Here is a 21289-nt window from a genome sequence, read left to right as displayed (position 1 = left end):
TACACTTCTGATACTCACGGGACCTTACACGACAAACGTGCTACTGCCTAAACACTGATTGGTCACTGGTCATCTTTTGTGGACATTGTTATGAGGGGCACCTTAATACATCAGTGGGGTAGTGTCATTCAAAGCAGGGCAGATTCAATGTGGATTCAAATCAGAACCATAAATCAGGCATTAGTGAGAGTGAGAACGGCAGGTCTGTTGAGTGACATCAGTACCTGAGTGGTGAATAGGGGCGTAGCAATACATTGATCTGGATTGACATATCGAGTCAAAGTTCCACGATCCAATTATCAATGCAAAGTAAAATTGCATTGCATCGTCTGTAAGGTTCCCCCTTTAATTTAGATTCCCACTTTATATTTAGTATTTTCATTCAAAATAATAGTTTGTTTTTAATTTAAATGCCAGGAAGAGCTCAGTTATAAAACTGACAAATCATATTTTAGTTTGAGTTGATATACATGTAACTGTGTTAAATAGGCATTTGCTATCGTCTCATATCGATCCCAGGCTCCTGAATTGAATCGAAATTGCATCGTGACAGACTTTAAGATATCAGTAAGTATTGTGTCCAAAGAATCAATATAATATCGTATTGTGATAAAACTTGTGTGACACCCCCTAGTAGTGAAGCGAGGAGAGCGATAGTGAGCAATGTAGGAGTTGCGTAGTGGATGTGTGATCAGTGACAACCATGGGGAAGCGAAGGATGATTTGGAGATACTGACCCGGAGGCAAGGAGGTCGTTTACTGGGTTCCAGGCACAGATAAAAACTTCGGATTCGTGGCCCCTCAGGACCATGGCTTTACTCTGAGGGATCTCCACGTCCCTGTCCACCTCCATCATCTCTGAGTGGTGGTCTATAGGAAGGAGTGAGAAACAACACCTTAAACTAAAGGTTTACATCACAGGATTCATTAGCTACTGTCCTACTGTTCATGAAGGCAAAGAGGATACAAGATTAATGAAGTATAAACAAGATGCGTGATCTCGTAAAATAGCCAATTCATTTTGAAATGAAGAGCAAGTGCTTCCCCACCCAAAAGCTTTATTTGGGTGGACTTGCAAAGCATATTAACACACATCCATTTTAACAATGGCAGCGCACATGCACGTCATCGTCTGATCTTGGTAATTTAAACAGAATGGCTGTTTCTCGACAAGGATCAAGTAAACAGTGCTAGGGTTGTGCCGATTGACGATGATGGCTGACCGACATCACGATAGAGAGCCACCATCGTGATGCCACACCCCCCACCCTGTCAGACACACACTAATCCTAGTCTCTTCTATAGTTAACCTAAAAACTTTGCAGGCAGGCACGGAGCTGTGGTGCCCGGGGCCCCACCCACATTGACAGCTGGCCTGCCCAATCAGAAATTCAAAGTCAAGTGTGTTGCTGTGCAAAGCGCCGCAACAATCACAACAACCATGGATTGCTGTTGTGGCCAACTGGAAACTTTATACATTGTTCGTCTGCTATTTCATCACTAAATTCACTTCTGGGACTTTTTTATGCGAGAAATCAACTACGTAGAGCTCAAATATGGGCCGTTTTACGAAAATTGATAGCTAATTAAAAATTCGGTCCGACTGTGTCGGATTTCAGAAGCTCCACAGTCTGACGTGACAGCCGCTGTGAGCTGGCTGGAGCTCTATCAGGAGACTCGCTGACAAGAGGCGTTTAGTTCCCCGATCATTTGTTTAAATAACACAACACATATATCCATTATAAGATTAACTGGAACCTGTGGTTTTTCGAAGTTATAATGCTCCACAAGAGATTGCGGGCGTAACTTAACAAGCTCGCTGACCGGGCTGTCACTCATACACACCGGCCACGGAGCAGGCAAAGGAGAGGGAGAGCAGCATCTGACAGGGCAGAGAGATACCCATCTCCCTTTGATAGTCTTGTAAATAAATTATAATATGTATATTAGATCTGTCAGTCTTCCTCTATCATAGACGCCGAGTTATGTTTTCCTTCGTGGGTGCTTACGGGCGCACGCACTTTAAAAAAAAAAGTAGTCAAAAAATGTTTGCATTTCAGAACCTTAGGAAATGGACAGCGGCCGACACGACCACACACGCCTATTAACTTGATAATAAAGCCGTAAAGTAGGCTATCTTTCAACTCAGGACAGCGCCACTTCTTACAAATACCGATTGGAGATGAGAAGTTTATCTGACACATAACACGATCAGCGCTCACACGCTCCACTTAGCAACAACTGCAATGTGGATGCTCAGTATTTTGGCGCCTATAATACCATTCGAATTTCATTTGTTATTTTTTCATATTGTTTTTTTTTATTAGTTAAAAAATATATATATATATCGTCCATCGCGATGTTTTACTGTAAACATTGTCAACTGTCAATTTAGGGGGCATCGCCCAACCCTAAACAGTGCTGCGTTGAGTGCTGACAGCTGTGGAATTAAAGAGCAGGCTGTGCTTGTTGTTGAATGACCAAGAGTGTTTGTACCAAACTTAGGCAGCGTGCAAAATACAAGTTATCGACCCCTAAGCCCCTGTGAGTGAGTAATCTAATGTACTCGTCTTTAGTCCGTGAGAACCCTAATCTACCCCTCAGTAGCACTCTATAATTTGATTCTGAGGCCAGGTGTTTAATTGTTTGATTGAAACGCAGGAGGCTTTTTAGGGGAAAACAGCCAGACCACATTTCTCCATTTTAAGCTAGAAAAAAAAAAAAAAAAAAGCGTGCTAGTAAAAGGTGAGTAAAGACAAGACAGTGCTACACAGGAAGGACAAAACCATGAGGAAGCATGTGCTAGTGTAAGGAAACCACCAGAGTAGCTTTATGTAATACCAAGCAAGTCACAGACAGTTTATACAAAACAAAATCCAATTGTTGTACTGCAGCTGTCAAAGGTGGTAAGCTTTAACTCCATGCAATAAGAAGTGTCTTACAGTCTAACACTACATCCATCCAAATCACATTCTACGGAAATTGTGAAGGGAAAAAATATATACCATGATATACATTACTGCTCATTATTAAAAATATACTTTGCTATATAATAGGGCCACAGAGCCCAGCCTTTCTTTTTGTAATTCAAGTCTTTTGACTTACAAAAAAGGTATCAACTTGGCCTCTTTCTGCTGTGGTGTTATTTGACATTAGACTTTTTATTTGACTGTCTGCAGCATAAAGTAAAATGTACATCCTTGATGCACATTCAAGTGAGCGGGGACAAAAAACACATTGACATATCAAGAACCAGATAAAGGGAGTGAATGCCAAACAGCTTACAAAGCATCTTATAAACACAAATCAGATAATGTCAAAGCATTTAGCCTAGGAATAACATCCTGCATAAGAACATAAAAAAATTCTGGAATTTGGGTGACCTTTTTTTCTTTCTTGCCCAAGCACAAGAAGACACATCTGTTTGTTAAGGAGCTGATTCAGAGATTGTTTACAACCAGGAGCAAGCTTACTGGCTAAGGCATGGGATCCGTTTTCCTCCCCGTTGGCAGGGCCCTCTCCATTCTTGGTGCTTCCCTGGGGCCCTGTGCCGCTGCCACTGCCTGCCGCCTGTTGCTGGGCCAGCTTGTCCCTGTAGGCCTGCTGCCTGGTTTGGACTACATCTGGCATCACAGCATCAATCAAAGATAGCGACTCAATGGGCCGCCCGTCAAATAATGTCCCGTCCTACAGAGACAGCACAATTTATTCACATCATCCACCAAATCCACTACAATGTAGAAACCAACAGACACACTTGAGTCAAAATAAAGCTGACAGTGCACCTCTTCTTGCCAGTATGTTGTAAGGTTACACTAATTAGTAGTTGACGGTTTAAAGGTGGAGCCTGACCTCATTGATGCTGACTTCAGCCTCCACATACTGCAGGCCCTTCTGGATGATAGAGATGAGGGCAGCAGGGGGCACCAGGGCTCCATTGATGTTGGACTGGCTGATGTGGCTCTCTATGCCAAAGGTGAATGCTGAGTGAGAGAAGCCTGGAGGAGGCGTGGATAATTTGGAAAGCAGAGTGGAGTCAAAGTTCAATTGCAGAAAATCAAGAGCAGCTATGTATATTACATTTGACATGTTTTGGTTTTTTTTAAGTAGGAAAACAAGTGCAATTCACAGCAAGACTTACCTGACTCTTGCAGGTATCTGTAAACCAGAAAATTGACTTCATCACTGCTTATGCTCATTTTTAGTCCTGGTGATTAAACCATTGGGTCAGCACAGGATAGGAGCCTGTAAAAAGCAAACCACAGAGCAGGGAGTCTTGCTTAATTAAGAGTTTATTTGTATTACAGCCCATAGAACTGAGTTGAAAGGAGGTGTTAGAAGCATCTTCAAAGTATTCCCTATCACTCAAGCACTGGGCGATGATAGTTTACACCAAGATGACATGCAGGCTCGCTCACACACACACACACACACACACACACACACACACACACACACACACACACACACACACACACACACACACACACAGAGGAATGTGTGAGCTACGTAACTCACTACCAAACTGGCACACATAGTGAAAACTGAGAAGAGGAAGAGGTTTAAAACAACACCACCTTTCTTGACCTAGATCTTGCAACTTCCAAACCGAGAGGTAAGCAAACGCAAGCTGTGATCTGCCATTTGATACATAACAATGTTTCGTTCCTCTCTATTTGTGTTGGCTACAGAAGCCTCCTGGCTCTAGGCAGGGCACCAGTTTCCATTCATTAACCTACAACTGGAAATAATTACCCACCGACTTCATGAGGCAGGCAGGGTATTGTGAACCAAAATGTCTGGAATAGACGGGCTTTAAACCTCAGCAATAACAGATCATACAGTGCTTGCGCCCGGTCTCCATATTTATTCATGCAGAACCCGCACTGTTTAAATGGGACTGTGGAAATAAACAAGGGGTCTGGACAGGGGACAAAACCTCTACTGTTTCCATCATGCCAGCTGCTGAAAAAGTCCACATGTCTCCAGCCCCATCCCAGAGGCTGAGGTCCAAAACCAAATGAACCAAGAGGCCTGGAATCTAGTTGAACTCCTTCAGCTGTCCCTAACAAGGTGGTCAAAAAGTCCTGATGGCTAATGTTCCTCACACTGAAGCGCTTGGATGATAACAACAATAAATCCCAAACAATCTTTCTAAACAAAACACAGCAGGATTCGAAAAAAATGTGTTTTTCCAGTTCTCCTTCAATGTGGTTTGTTTTCTATTACATTTCCTGTAAGGGTTAGAGTAGTTATGGATGCACTACAAGCATGCTGATATAGCATTCTGCATATCTGACACTAGCCTGCTATGAAAGGTTGCCGGCAAATGAAGCATGAATGGGGTCGGCCAATTCCTCTGGCTGACATGACGCCCAATATTTGACTGTTTTACGATCAGCACTGATCAAGAGCACTGAAAAATGACTGTATTACTGCTAAGAAGACACAGGAGTTATGCAAAAAACATATCCTCACCTGACTGACAATATTTTCAGTTGGAGATGTGCTAAGCAAGCATAGCAGCTAGCAAAGTAGAAGTTGGGCCTAAACAACAAACAAATTGTTATCAGAACTGTTTAGTTGACTTTCAAGTCTATGCTATAACATTTCAAAGCTTACTAAATAGATTCATCAGAATACTTGATTCCCTCAGGGAAATTGTTAAGTTCAGAATTATAACTCCCAAAGATTCAGGGCTACAAAGTAGCTGTCTACAATTGGGAGATTTAAATATATAAAAAACTTTTTTTTAAATATGACACATTAATCTCATATTACCAGAAACCCAGACTACATTTGAACTGTGCCAACACAGGCCTCGCACCGAGTGAGTCTGCATCTCTTGTACAAATCACTGACTGAGGGGGGTGGTTGCTACAATCTTACATCTAACAGAGTATCAAGTGCTCTTCAATATGTGATCTGGCATGCAATTAATCGCAGGGATTTTGAGCTCCTATATGGCTATATGTAACTTTCGGTTTGTGTTGATTCTAGTGGGCGCTTTGGACAAAGTGGTAGTGTTTTTACCACACCGGCTGTCGTAAAGGTTGTTTCTTTACGGTAGTGTATACCCACTGTATTACTGAGTTAGCGTTACCAGGAGGTCATATAGTTGCGATGAATGTTTTGCTAAGACAGAAAATCATTTATTTAATAACAGAATACGTTACAGATGCATTAGTGTTGCATACGGCAACATATTCTCTTAGCCTATTTTGGATGTTTCGTGAGCTAAACCGGGTATTACTGTCACTGTGTCACGAGACAAAACATTAAGAGTTTCTTGTTGCAACAAACGTAATAATAACTTAGATTAATATAGCGCATTTCATTAAACCCAAGGACGCTTTACACAAGAACAGGGGGACAAGGGGAAAAGAAAATGGTAGGCCAAAACTAAATGGAATGGGGACGTAGTTTAATTTAGGCTACTAACGTACAACCACATCACGCATTGTAAAGTTATTTTATGAATGAAATTGACATATTACATACCTGAGGGCCAATTCGGCATTGGTTTTAAATAATTTACAATCCTGTAATTGTCTCCATCTGTTGATAGCCCAAACGAGATTGACTGGTTTTCACCAGTTGTCTGTCACTTTAGCTTTTTACTTGTTCCTTTTTTCTGTGATTGCCCTGCCCCAGTATCAGCCATAACTACAACAGATAACTTCTAAAATAAAATTCAAACACAATTAGGCCTATATAAAGAAATCTCCTGCTACCTTTTACCTGGCTTCATGCTTACTAACACAGGCTTTTCTGGTGTCAGGCCGAAATCTGTGAACCATCAGATTGTGTGCTCTTTAGAGCCGGTCTACCTGCTGTAAATCATTTTGTGACTTTACGGGAAAATCGGAGCCTGGCAGAGGCATTAATAAAAACTAGTGTTCTTTTCACTGTTATTCTCATTTGCTGTTACAGGTTATTTATTGATCATGAAATATTACACAGTTTCAGAAACATGTAAAAGTTACATATAGTTACTTAAAAAAAAACACATTTGGCAGCACTAGTGTCTTCAAATTATAAATCACTGCTCTGGTTGGTTTTCTATGCCACATTTTGCCTTTGCCTTCTCCCCAGTTTTTCCTGTGTCCCTTTAAGCCACCCCCTTAAAACGTGTATTAAACTTTCAGCAAGTCATACTGATGGACTTTGAGTTAACCTGACCACCCACCAAATACAGTATTTCTCAATAGTTCAAACAGGTGTAAAAAAGCAAACAAGTAAAAACTAAAAAGTCCACCCAAGACACCCACACACTGTGGGCCTACAGTCACATTAAACATAGACTACGTGTTCTTTGAAAGCACCTATGCGATTCATTAACATGTTCTAAGAAAAAACATTATTGCATACTCTTAACCAATAGAAATTTGGTTCAAAGTCATTGTTTCAGAATTGCGATTTCCATTTTTGGCACATCTATGTTTGAACAGTTTCCCATATGACACAAATTTCAACAGAAAACCATGTATGCCGAACCATTGCCACACACCACCAAACCTTGAGTACTGTACATACATTTTTCAGCAGAACCACCACACTGATAAAATGACTTAGACCAACCTTTATGATCTCAAAACGATGATGAAATACCACCAGTGCTATGTGACCTTTAATCAATATGTGTCAGTCCGTCTCAATTCCTGTTCTAGTAGGATATATTCTGACCAAGTGCTCACTCGCTCTCAACCGAAGCCACAACGACCAATTACATTTACAAGCAAGTGAACAGTTCTAGTGGTAACCTATTAAAAGCGCTTAATAACTGCAACAGCTATGTAAACAACTGAGTTATTTTTGGTTTTAAAAACTCTTGTTTCGGACATGCCTAATGCCGTTTTTCTACTGCATGGTACGACTCGACTCAACCTCTTTTGGTTTTCCATTAGCAAAAGTTGTGAATAGTAGTAGTAGTAGTAGTAGTAGTAGTAGTATAACTAGTATAACTAGTAGTAGTTTTTGGTACCACTTCGCTTGAGGTTCCAAGTGAGCTGAGCTGATAGTAGATGGTGGGTTTAAAACACTGCAGACAATTGATTGGCCAGAGAGAATGGTCACACGGGGCATCCAGCACAAATCCACAATTCTTAAATAGCTAGAGTCAATAGTGGCCACATTTTTTTTATTCACTCAACCCAGATTTTAAAAAATGACAGCAAAGATGTTCCTCTGTTTGGTTGCAGATGAAAGGAAAAGGATTTAGCGATTGTCATGTTGAAAATTATCTCACAGCAGATTCACAGGGCATTGCTATGGCGATCAGCTGAGAATCCCACCTACACTGAGGGGGTACTATCTGCAGTGGAAAACAAAAAGAGAAAAGTACTAGTACCTAAAGTGGAGCAGAGCCATACCCTACATTGTCGTAATACTTAATGGTTAGAAACAAAGCTAAATTACAGCTACCTTCCTCTCTATATGACTCCTGACACTTTGCTAAAGCAATGTGAACTTCCAGACAGCAATATAAGCATGCAGTCATAGAAAGAGGCAAAACAAAATCTCAACATGTACGTGGAAAAACAATAAAGGCGAGACATTAAACAGTAAAATACACTACCCATGTGATCAAGATGTCCTCAGATGCACATAATAGCTCCGTTGTCCTCAGCAAGAATTCTCAGCCCCTAAAAAGAAAGTAAAGAAATTGAAGGCACCTTTTCCAACTCCTGAATTATACTTAAGAAACATCAGTAGTGGGCATCACATCTGAATCATATATAGCACTGCTTCTCCAGTGTAAAATCTCTTGCAGTCAAAATGTTAGGACATTTTTCAATATGTGTACAACTACAGCTTTAATTACGGTATTACTATAGTTTGTCAAAAAATCCTGAATTCCATTCAATGGTCTCCTTGGCATGCTTTTTACACTTGAGACCACCTCCAACCTTGTATTGTAGTTTAATTATCTGCCCCGACTTTCCAAGTAATGCCTAAGTAAACATTTCTGCACATGTTAATGTGTTTAAATTTTGGTTAAGCAGCACAAGAACCATATAGGCCTGCCAAATATTTATAGAAGATAAGATTTTTCTATCGGTGCAGTGACAAAATTACCTTAACTAGAAAGGACATTTTAGAAGCAGCTGTCAGTGAGTGGGTGAAAAGGCAACCAGAGGAAAGTGTTTTTGAACAAAGGGGTGTGTCACCAAACAATGAAAGAAACTGGGTCAGTAATGTAAAAACAGCCTGTGGATATTTGTGCTATGCATGGTGTAAAAGATAGTGATTAAATGGAAAGTATGGTTATGTATTGAATAGAGTAAATGAAACAGACACGTCATTGTTAATTTAATTTGGTACAGACCCATTTTAGATGCTTGCCTCTTACAATATTAAGCAACTCTGCTACTGAATCGCCAACTTATACTGTAGCCCTGATTCAGTTGTCACTCCTCAGGTCAGATTGATTTCGTATAAGTTAAATACATGCAAATTAAGTCACCATGCTAATCTGCTGGTGGCTAAATTAGCAAGATATCACGGCAAACTACTTGCGGATATACATTACCCATCCCCCACACACGGGGGCGATGAATGGGCTGAACAAACTACAGTGTGTACTGTGTACGTTACCGACATGCTGTTTGAGGCATAGCCACCAGAACCAGTTTATTCCGATGAATGTCTCAATATGCACGTTATTACTGTAAGACGAGACTTAATGAAATGCTACTTCTTAAGTTCGGAAAGCTGAACTATATATTGCATCAATGTAGCTACAAAATCTAACAATAATTTAACTCATTGCTGTAATGCTAGGCTGACCATTCCCCACATGTCATGGGTCACTAACGTTAGGTGGATGTAACTTTAATTTTACCGGGGAAATGAGAACGGGATTTATCGGCACTATAAGCATTTTGATGATTGTCAAGTAAACACGATTTAACGTTACTTGCGTCTTCTTATTTACCTAGTTAACAACTAAAATGAGTCGTTTATTTTCAACCCATTTTAACGCGTTCCCCTATCTGCACTGCCATGAGCTACGGGACGTTAGCACGCTAGCTAACATGCTAGCTAATATATTAGTTTTCATTGGCGGCGGCTTTAACGTTACGGTCACAACACATGCCAGTCAGGCAAGGCGGTCTAACACTTCTTTTATTTAATTCAGGTTGCCAACAGTTAACGTAGCTACCAAACTAATGCAGTTAACGCTATACGGATAAGCGGTGTGTTATTTTATATAACAATTGACAAGTTAGCTTCTTTGAAACAGCATTTCTGACGAGTACAGTCAGGTAGCCTGCTTGCTATTACTCTAAACCTGCCAACACGCTTGCTAGGTGGCTAACACTAGCACGCTATGCTAATGACAGTGTTGCTACAGTCACGTACCTACTTGGATAAAACCTTTCAATTGACGATATCTTCCTCAGCTCTTGTGTTCAAAGCAGACCATGTTATCTCTTTAATCGATTGCAAGATCGTCTATGCACATGTATTGGCTAACTATCGATATGTTATAATATTTAAACTAGCTAAAGCCAGGCGGTAAGAACCAGCAACGGCTTCAGACATTCGACACAGTGGAATGACCCGACATGCAAAAATTAGCTGACTGTACCTACTGTTAGTTATTTCAAAGCGCCACTCGCTAAAGCTTAATTTAGCAATTAACCCGGCAGCGTATAATGTATTTATTCACCGTCTCCTCGATGAAATACGGCAAAGTACCATGTGTAACTTATGTAAGAATACAAGCTAATATATCAGTAACAACAGTCGTTATTTCACATTTCTACCAACAATTACTATATAATGCTATATCGGTGACTAACCTATTTTTCAAAAGCACCAAACACCTCGTGTTTTGCTAAAGGTGAAAGCCGCCCTCAAGCGTTGATTAAATATTAGCTCCTGGTCCGTTTGACAGGTTCACAGCAAAATGGAGCCACATTTCCTCGTTGAAACCGACCAATGAAATGGATTAGAAAAAATGCCGAGGCCTCTGGAAGTTTGTCCCGCAGCCAAGCACCAGTCATAACAACAGTGTCCTCGCCCATCCCCCACTACACCCCATTTTTGCTTGTCTGGTCATCACTAGCTATAGATTAATGACACCCCACCCCCTATCCTCAGTCATTCAGACTGGAAAGTCAACAAGCTTACATCATCATTGCATCTGTGTTTTACACAGATTTTTTTGCTGTATACATAATCCATAATCATATTAATTTCTCCAATGTTCCCAAAGAAGATGGTAGCCTGAACATATTCATGCTGTTTAATATTTATGAAATATCGAGGATTCACTTGAGTAAAAATGTGTGTGCTGACCTTCAAAATTTAGTATATCTTGTATTACAACGTACCTTGTTTGGCTGTGATTAGTGACTGTTGAACTGTTCCCATTTAAGTGGCTGCACTGCCTCTGCCTTTTCCTTTGCATTTGGGACCATTCAATTAGTTGTACAAAAGCAGCAAGTGTGCAGGTGCATATTCAGTACATCTTTTGTTGCACTGTTTTTTTCTTTTCTTGTTACCACAAATGTAATAATCTTGACTAGGATCACAGATGCCATTAGAACAACCCTTCTTTATTTCTCACACTCTGTGCATCCTCATAAACATAGAACAACCACAACTTCAAAATGTGTGTACTTTTTTTTAGATTTATCAATGCAAAAACGGCCTGGAATTAGCCACGTTAACATTGGTAATATAGCTGAGGTACAGCATTTGCATGCAATCAGATGGTTAATGTCTAAATGGGTAGCGTAATTGATTAACTGTGTTGTTGAGTGATGAATTTGGCTGTAGCAGACACTGTGCTACTGCAATCGACTGCATTTTTGTCTGTGCTGTGGAGATAGGTATTGCAATGCAAGACTGCTGCTACATGTCAGCCTCTGAGCTGTTTGATCCTCCCACTCCCACATTATATCAGTGCTCATCTGGCCCTTTGTCAACATCCTTGCAATCCGTCCACCACAGTCCTCTCTGTCTAATATCTTGTACCACACATTCACCAATATGCATGCGAGATAGGATGTTACAATATTGTGTAATTCATTTATATAGAGCAAAACTAGGAGGACTCTACTAGCGGTGGTCTAACCCAGTGACTGGGGGTGGACTGCAAAACAGGTTTCAGTTTCAGTGCTGTTTGTCTCTATTACCTCATTTATGGGTGATTTCCTACATTCTGTATATTGCTTCTTTCTTTTTAAGCCAGGAGAAACAGAAATATGTTCTCCATCACTCCCACTGTGTGAGGGTGTTTTGGCTGCCAGTGAAGAAATGTGAAGCAAATTCCTGCTCTCCAATGCCAAGCTTTACGCAATATATGATTCACTCTACGAGCGAATATTGTGAATTGACTGACCTCTTCTCTGTGACTGTAAATCCTCTTCATCCTTACATACAGTACATGCATTACATTGATAGATATGAAAAATACATGTCAACATACATTTGTGAACATTTCTACATAATAAATTCTGTTTGTGCCGACATATTGCAGTAGTCCTCTATAAAATCAGATTAGCACTGTGTCTCTCCATAAATGTGAGACTAGAAGGAATACAGCAGCAGGGTATCTGTGTGGGGGAAGGGAACTAATCTGCAGGACAATAACACAAGGTTGCTATGGATGTGAACACAGCGGCAACACTGATAAATATATGCTGGACCTGTTTGCATTGTATAATTGCTTGGATACTACCACATACTACTTGATATATATATATCAAGCTATGAATAATAACTAGATATCAGATAACAGCTCCATTTTTCCCCAACTTGCAGACCCCTTAAAATAAGTATACCTCCTTGTGATCTCCTTGTGATCCCTTTGTTGCAAGTGAACATGCAATAAAAAGGAAATCTTACAAGCTTATTATTTATGTTTTCTTTGTTTGCGATACAGATGTTTGATATTTATGTTTGAAAATAAAAGCATATATCATAAAGATCAAAAATATAATGAAAGATTTGTACATTGAAGAGTCCCAACCTTCAGACTGAGGATCACTTTTTCACTTCTTTTTAGGGATGCACAACAGCACAGGTGACACTCAATCACTACACAAATATTAATAACACTCCTTGTGACCAAGCTACACGCTATATGTTAAATAACAGCAATTTGAATATAGGACAAGACCAACTCGACCAAGTAGCTGTTATACAATTGAACCCACGCACATGCATCATTAACATGATGTATTATGTCTGCGAGACAGTTAGGGACAGAAAATGAGGAAAAGGGAGCAAGAGAGGGGACTGCAGCTCAGCTTCACTGCCTGCTCAGCAAGTTATTTTTAGATCCTGAGAAACAAAGAAACAGAATCGCCTTTCATCTCCCCTGTAACTATGTTGTTTCACCTCCAAATGTGGTACTCGAAGACAGTCTGCACCTCTTTGTAGCTATGTTTAGGCCTAACCTCAAATAAATACAAATGCCTTTCCATCTGCCCGTGAGTCTTTTTTCTCATCTATATATTTGTACTATATTTGTGCACGTGTTTTCCTGCTGTGTCCTACTCTATGTATGTTAAATTCGTAATCTATGGCCAGGGTAAAATGAAAGGTGAAAGCATCTGAGCCAAGAGGCAGGAAAGAGCTCTGCAGTTCTTCAGGAAGATAGTCTTGTATTACTGTACTCTCTGGCCAGCACTGGATGGGGCTTGGAGGAGGCAGTGAACGTAAAGAGGTAAGCAGCACACACTTCTTGCAGAATCTAATCTGATGCTGCTGCTATATGGGAGAGACTTTCATAACCATGCGCACCAAGGGATGAGTAAAGACTGTAGCCAAGATGGCTCATCCACTGGGGTCTGTGAGGGAAAGTCCTCCAGCTAGTCAGACCAACACTGTTGTGCAAATCACTGCCTACACAGAGAGTCATCGCATTGGAAAACAACTAAATAGCCTCTTCAGATTAAATTTTCTGTCAAAATGCCACATGTTACATTTAAAAGTTATTTTCAAAATAAATACATTTCACAGAAGTGAATCTCTACTGTACAAAAATCTGAAATAAAAAATAAAAGTGTGCTCATTTTTGGAGGCTCCTCAAAACTACCAACATTGTTCATTTTCTCTGGATGATATAAAAATGGGTCTGATTAATTTACCTGCAAATCTATACATTTTTGTGGCAAATCTAAAAAAACAATGGTGATAGTGTATTGCTATTCTTTGACTAAACATTGAGAGAATAGCATAGCTTATATCTCCAAAATGAAGTCAGTCTGTAATGTGCATCTTTTAGCTAAACAAAATATTGTTTGTAGCACATCTACTTAGAAAGCAAGGTAAAGATGTAACTTTATAAATGTATTACCCACCACAGACTGTAAAAAATAGGTTGCCAACACATTGACTAAACTGGCCTTTAGTAAGGTATTTGTCCACACCTACTTACATATCATTTCAAATCAAATTTCACACATTTTCGCTGGTCATTTTAACAAAATAAAAGCATTACTCCAAAAAATAAAAAATCTCAGCATTACATGATTTGTTGCTGATAATGAATTAAAGAGGAACAGCCCCTATTTATCTTTCTCCAGTTTCTGAGGTTGCAGAGACACCTTGTGGCAAGACATGGCTGTGTTTTGTTGTCAGTGTTTGAAGCTGTGGCCTCCAAGTTGTCTATACATACTGTACATTTGTAACATGGAAAGGCAAGGATGTTTGAAATAACTGCTTCTGAATTCCTCTGTGGATTTGCAGCAGTGCCTGCAACAAACATAGCAACAGTCCCACAGTTGGGCAGTCAGAGCCAGTTATTTGGAGGTACAGTGGAGATTCATTGTGCTGGACCAACTCATTTTAAGCATGACGCCATTGTATGGGGAACTCATATGACTAACATAGGTATGGCAGGCATTTTGTTCACTTGGGGAAAGAGTTTAAATAAGAGGTAGCCAGCTGCTGTCCCTGGGAGAGACCGTGTTGGAGAGCCACTGCTGACAGTTGTAGCCCAAAGTCTGGATTATCATTACAACAAGAGGTAGGATCTCACAGATTGTACATATTACCACTGCTGTTTCAACTCAGCACACACTAGTCACACACAAAAGCTGGGGCTTACTGTTATTTGGATGTGCAAAGACAAGAGATTATTACAGGCACCACAGAGAAACACTGAAACTGTATGTGCTCAAAAAATAATCAAGCCCACAACAGGTTCAACACATAGCACATAGCTGAAAATACAGAATAGTTTTAGTCTCAAACAGGTGCTGCAATATGGGCTTTTTAGATTGATATGCAGTGTAAGATAGCTTTGGAAATGTCAATGCATTCAGCCTCTTTTTTCATTGAGTGCCTTCATGAATCTATAGGAGCATATGCAGTTTTTCACTTCTGTGTTCGAGGGACAACAAGACAGTGAACAACTGCAAAATACACATAATTATAATAATAAAAATTATGAATGGATGACTGGGTTTTGACATTGTGTACAATAATATGCACTTCATGTACAATATGCTTGAGACATGCAGTTTATAACGCGGCACTGTTCACACTGTCTAGTTTACTTGGCAGTGTGTGCACCTCAGGTAAGTGTTTACTGATCTGCTATATCTCTGTGGGGTGCTGTGCAGTGGAGCATGTGACTTTTTATAAGCACCAAACACTATAGGACACCTGACAGGGAGGCAATAATCACTCTAGGGACAAGGCAAAAAATACATCCTGAGACATTCTTCTTCGTGAGAGCATAAAAGAGTGTTGATAGCAGGCAAGGCTTTGAATTCCAAAGCGCTGTTAAAGCATGCGAGGTGAAAGTTTACACCTTCTGTACTAAAGCAACATTTGCAGGATCAAAGCCCTCAGACTTATTATCTATATGTTACACACACACACACACACACACACACACACACACACACACACACACACACACACACCTTAATTTCACTTTTATGATGAGCATGCAATATGAGCTCAATAAAGTCGAGCAAGACACTCGGACTGAAAGAGACACAAAATTACATATGTTTTATGTGGTTGCTTGGTGTCTCTTTTTGTCTTTTCTTTCTCCTTGTTGTGGTTTAGTGTCTCTCTATGTTTATTTGTCTCTCCTTGTAGTTGTTTTGTATCATTTCACATTTCTTTGAAGTTATTTTGTGTCTTTGTTGTCGTTTGTGTCTCTATGTGGTGGTTTTGCATCACGTTGTGGTCATTTCACATCTCGTTGTAGTTGTTTTGTGTCTCTTTCACTGACATTCTGCAGGTGGAGCACAATTGGTTGAAAAGTTGCAGCTGAACTTTAATAATTAGTTCACACTGGAGATGAAGAGATGTTGTCTGCCCAGGGGCCTCTCTGACCCTGGTAAGCCAATTCAATGATCCATAAGATAGCACCTGCTCTACAGTTATATGGTCTACCATATGCCATTTTGGTTTATCACTCATTCAGTCACGTTTTCAGTCTCACAATATGGGAAAGAGGCAGCTAGAAGAAATATGAACCAAGGTGGACCTATAAAGAATATACAGTGAGGTCGGCTGATCTTATCTGCCTCTGGATATGTACTTAGGATATGTAGTTCATTAAACTGATAATAGGAAAATGTGAACAATAAGTTCCTGCTGGGGTAAACAGTTTTCACACCAGTCCATCTCCTCAGACACAAAGACTGTCTCCATCCAGTGCTTCATGTGGTGACACTGCAGATTTAGTAGCTTTTTAAATAAGCCAAGATATGAAGGACACATAATAGGCCTACATACTAAATATTTTTTTCAAGGTAGTGACTATCATTCAGAACCACATTTCACCCTTTAGCTATGATATTATTTCTAATTCAGTTACATTTTAGCCATTATTACTTCTATAATTTCAGATTCCCAGAGGTCTCACAAACTTCACTGGAATTAACTTTTTTTATTGCATCAAATGGATACAATTTCCAAAAAATGATCAAATGACAAAATTGCAGAAAATAAAACAATAATCTTTAATAAGACCAATCTGGAATATGGAAAATGTATGTTTCATAAATTTTTTAACATTTTGTTTATTTGAAGCTTACTTGGAAGGCCCTGCAAGGCCAGGCTCTTATCTGTGAGACTGCCTGTCCCACATATCATTAAGGACAGCATCTGTTTTTTCCTTATAAGTTATTAGGTAAGAAGTAACCTGCCACTGTAAGTCCAGCCTGAATGAGCCAGAGCTACAAATGTATTGCTCTCAAAACTCTTTAAAAAGTTGGTACAAAGAGGAAGTCTCTCTGAAAGTGTGTGTGTCAATGATTAGCTGAAATCAATACTTGAAGCACTTGAGTGGCAATGGTTAGCACGGTTTTATGGAGGATAAAAAATGGAAGGGTGTAACTAAGACCATAAAACATATATGAGTGTCAGTGTGACCCTATTGCATTTGCATGCAAAATGGTGTGGAATGTTTTGAGGAAAGAATAAATGTAGATAACATGTATGCTTTCCTTCAGATTCCCGTTGTTACACTGGGGTTGTCTCTCAGCAACATATCCCCTAAGCAGCTGGGAATGTATTACAATGAGGAAATTACTCATCTAAGAGGAACTTGTTGGCTTAATTTCTAACTTTCTGCTTCTTGCACTCTGGCAAGGTTGTTATCCCCCACAAAATAAAAAAACAGCCTGCTCATTACTTAACATGTGAGAAGACTGGATGGTGGCTACAGAATGTCCAACAATATACAATCTGATCCAGTCTGTATTGATTATTCTGCATCTAATAAACATTGTGATTTGACTGATTGGTATTTCTTATTCAATTTTAACTCATGATGGGGCACACTTTTGATATATGAGCAAATGACCTGCCCTGTAAATACATTTGTTCTAATTTGTGTTTTTGAATAAATGCCTGGCAATCTCAAGAGTGGGTTTGCATCGACCCTCACCTTAACGCAAACCCTTTGGCGACTGAGAACAAATAACTCATAATGTCTCACTTTCCCATTCATTTGGATCCCAATCAAGACTACTGTTATTTATGGGGCCAAAGCCGCATGTGTAGCACTGAATTCGGTGTTTTTTTGCAAATGGTAGGACCGGCAGAGAGCGGGAGGTGGCACATGCAAGGTGTTGTTGTTGTGCTAAGAGAGGACCCAATGACTTTGTGTTGACAGCAGAAGTGTTCAGGATACAGCAGGTAGGTTTTTCATGAGCGCCTCATCAGCATTTACACCTTTCATCTGTGGCTATCTGTCATCTTGTTTCCCTTTGTAGCGTTTCTTTGTGTTCAAAATGATATGTTTACCTGGTGGAGACCACTATATCAGGCATGCTTCCTGTCCCAACATTGCATAATACTCTACTAATCAGGAACTGCTGTAGGTTTATCAGGAGAGGCATATACTTAATAATTAGTTCGTACAAAACTAGACATATTTACAAAATAGTGAGTTTGACAGCAACTATGCACCAAAGGTACAGTATGATTTGTCATCTTACATATTTGCTTTGTAACCAACTTAAGATTTATGTTGTGCTTATGATCCTTGTAGCGAAAGTGTTAGTGCTTCTGGACAGCTAAACATGGCAACAAACTGGCTATAATTCACAGGTCTTTTCAGCAATCCTTCCGTTCAGCCTCAACAAGCAAAAGAGGACGTGTATCATCAGGAAAGATGTTTTTTGTGGCGGGGGCCAAAAATACAGCAGGAGCAGGCAGAGGAAATGAAAGAAGGTAACAGGTTAATTCCAATTCTAGCTTAAAAATTGACTTAAATTGCAAAGGGAGAAAGGGGGATATCCATGGCCCAGGGAGAAACTCTTACCTATCATGCACTTAGATTTGTATGGCATAATATTTGCACTGCAGCTTCAAAAATAAATACAATAATTTCTCCTCATTTTTCTCATCATTAGGTCAATCTACCAGAAATTTCGTGAGGTAGATTTATTGGACAAGAAGAAGACAGTGACAGCTCTAAAGCCAGGTGAAGATCGTGCCATTCTCCTGGGACTCGGAATGATCCTCTCTTCAGTCATGATGTACTTTGTCCTGGGGATCACTATATTACGCTCCTATGCAGACAGGTACAGGCCTGTTGTTTAAATTGTACCGATATTTATGTCAGAAACATGTTTTATTCATCAGATGTGCTTGTTGACAAACTGCTTTCAGTGCACTCTTAAGCTGAAAATTGCAAAATGAATACTTTATGAAACCAGATTTTCAGGAACAAATTATACCTCAAGAGATCCCAAAAATGTTTTCTGTTTTTTTTTGCATTAAATTGGATCTTCATTTAAATGTCAACACAGTGTGTGGACAGAGGAGGGTGTGTGTGTTGTACTCAACTCCACGGTCACAGCAGACATGAACTGTTCCTACAACTGTGGGTCAGACTGCTGGAGAGTCTCCAAATACCCCTGTCTGCAGGTCTACGTGAGCGTCAATAACACGGGCCGGGTCAACCGTTTATCTCACAATGAGGAGACCCAGGACATCAGCTCTGAAGTGAGTACAGTGCCAGAGGGAAAATACTGAAAATTACTGAACCGTTTCAAATGTTAACAACGGATGTCAGATGCTGGCCTGATTGTAGACTTAACTCTGCTCCCAATTCAGAAAAATGTTAGTCGATAGGATTTTTCCTGGTCATGCTGAAAGATGATACATGAAGGGTGATGTATTCAATATTGTGAAATAAAAGAAGCTCAGCCGCCATCACCATGACAAAAAATATGACTGACTGATTGCCCTCTATAGATAACCTCAGTGTCCTTCAATCCTGTCATTGCAGTGTTTCTACGTGCCCAGGTGCCAGAAGGACAGCGTGGCCATGCACGTCATGATTATGAACATCTCCGAGCATCTGAAGGTAAACCAGAAGGTCCCCTGTTACTACGACCCCAGCGAGCAGCAGGAGATGGTTCTTCTGACACGGCTGTACGACCACAGTGTCGTCTTCCACTCGCTGCTCTGGCCCTCCTGCATGCTAATGGGAGGGGCCCTCATCATCGTGATGGTGAAGCTCACGCAGTATCTCTCCAGGCTGTGTGAAGAGATAGGGAAGATCAAGAGGTGAAACACGTGCAGCAAGCATACGGTCGTTTGGTGATGGACATATGACATAAAAGGGATAGTTTGAACCAAATTACCTTACTGTGACTTTTTGCAAACTTTCTTTTTCTGCTGAGACATTTGGAACAGGCGACTTTGTCTCCAGATGGAGGATGTGACTGTTTGTAAAAGTGAACTGAATGTTCCAGGGCAGAAACTGGCTGTTATACAGGGGGAAACTATAAGACTGGATTTTGCATGGTGTTAAATAATTGGAAAATGTTGATGGATTGTTTGTTTACAAGAGTTTGTTAGACTTGTAATCTTAAATAAATATGGTATAAAATGAGCATGAGCTTGCTATGTCACATATGATACACATAAAAAAACCAACCTGTATTCAAATCAACAGTAGAAAACACTGCTATCTGTTCAAATTTGTGCTCTGTTAATGTTGGGGAACAACTTTGAGAACTTTGTCAAACGTTCCTATATTTTGATGATCACAAGTGATTTTTCACAGTTTTCTGAAACAATGTTTTTATTTAATATCCACTATCCCAACGACCAAATAATATGTTTAGGGTTCTCATAATGAAATGTCTTTCATTAATTAACGTAAGGTGTACATAACCTGACTTGATTTTTTTTGGTGGTCATGACGGAAAAACTTTTCTGTTTATGTAGCTAGCTCACCAAACTACAATGAACATATAATGGCCTAGTATTTAAAACACTTTGCACATTCTTTGAAAAATTGAATTTATTGAGATGTTACAACAGAATGTATGTATATACTTGCAGATTTATTGGAAAAACTTACCTAGGCTTACCAAACAAAGCTTAAGGTCAAACTAATAAATTCTGTTCTCAGGTTCCAGGGTCACAAATTCAACTGCAGGTCATGAAAAACAAATCGCATGGTGATTTTGCAGTGGTACTCTACCAAGCAATATGGTTATTTGTGATCACACGTTGTTGCCCTACAGCAGAAATAAAAGATCATCTACCCAGGGTATTTGTGCTCTAGAAACCACACAAAGAGCAAGACTGCACAATCTTACAGTTGTTTGCTATTTTGAAGATAGAAAAAGCTTCAAAAAGTTTTCATCGGCATCAAAACACACAAAGGACCTGCTGCTGATTGACTGATGGTGGCCATGGTTTTGGAGAATATGCCTGTCCTAGAATGTATGACTGTCTGTACAAGGATAGATGTGTGATGTGCCCATGGCCTATAACGTTTCCACTGAAATGTTATGTGGTTTTAAAGTTACTCAGTAAAAAGAAGAGAGAACAGTAT

At 39.8% G+C, this 21289-nt stretch overlaps 2 protein-coding genes across 4 annotated transcripts in view; one reads left to right on the top strand and one right to left on the bottom strand.

Moving 5' to 3' along the window:
- LOC116046151 (F-box-like/WD repeat-containing protein TBL1XR1) overlaps positions 1 to 11053 on the bottom strand; it is a 30200-nt gene extending 19147 nt beyond the window's left edge. Inside the window, exons 1-6 of one of the 3 annotated variants that reach the window (XM_031294399.2) lie at positions 10809 to 11053; positions 8579 to 8645; positions 4142 to 4245; positions 3853 to 3998; positions 3474 to 3687; positions 738 to 870 (exon numbers count right to left, since the gene is read on the bottom strand). In XM_031294399.2, coding sequence (XP_031150259.1) covers positions 738 to 870; positions 3474 to 3687; positions 3853 to 3998; positions 4142 to 4199 — 551 coding nt within the window. In that variant the 5' untranslated portion in view covers positions 4200 to 4245; positions 8579 to 8645; positions 10809 to 11053. Of the gene's footprint in view, positions 1 to 737; positions 871 to 3473; positions 3688 to 3852; positions 3999 to 4141; positions 4246 to 8578; positions 8646 to 10365; positions 10588 to 10808 lie in introns of those variants that run through there. The other 2 variants (XM_031294396.2, XM_031294397.2) reach the window with 2 other exon arrangements.
- A 6970-nt stretch (positions 11054 to 18023) lies between these two features.
- LOC116046178 (calcium-activated potassium channel subunit beta-2-like) lies at positions 18024 to 21200 on the top strand. Its single transcript, XM_031294435.2, has 5 exons — positions 18024 to 18126; positions 18541 to 18663; positions 18846 to 19016; positions 19245 to 19440; positions 19727 to 21200. Exons 2-5 carry the CDS (start codon positions 18605 to 18607, stop codon positions 20009 to 20011), a joined length of 711 nt encoding a protein of 236 aa, XP_031150295.1. The 5' UTR covers positions 18024 to 18126; positions 18541 to 18604; the 3' UTR covers positions 20012 to 21200.
- The last annotated feature ends 89 nt before the right edge of the window (positions 21201 to 21289 follow it).

The sequence above is a fragment of the Sander lucioperca genome, chromosome 9, assembly GCF_008315115.2.
Source record: "Sander lucioperca isolate FBNREF2018 chromosome 9, SLUC_FBN_1.2, whole genome shotgun sequence".
NCBI lineage: Eukaryota > Metazoa > Chordata > Actinopteri > Perciformes > Percidae > Sander > Sander lucioperca.
This window is presented reverse-complemented; position numbering and strand designations above follow the sequence as displayed.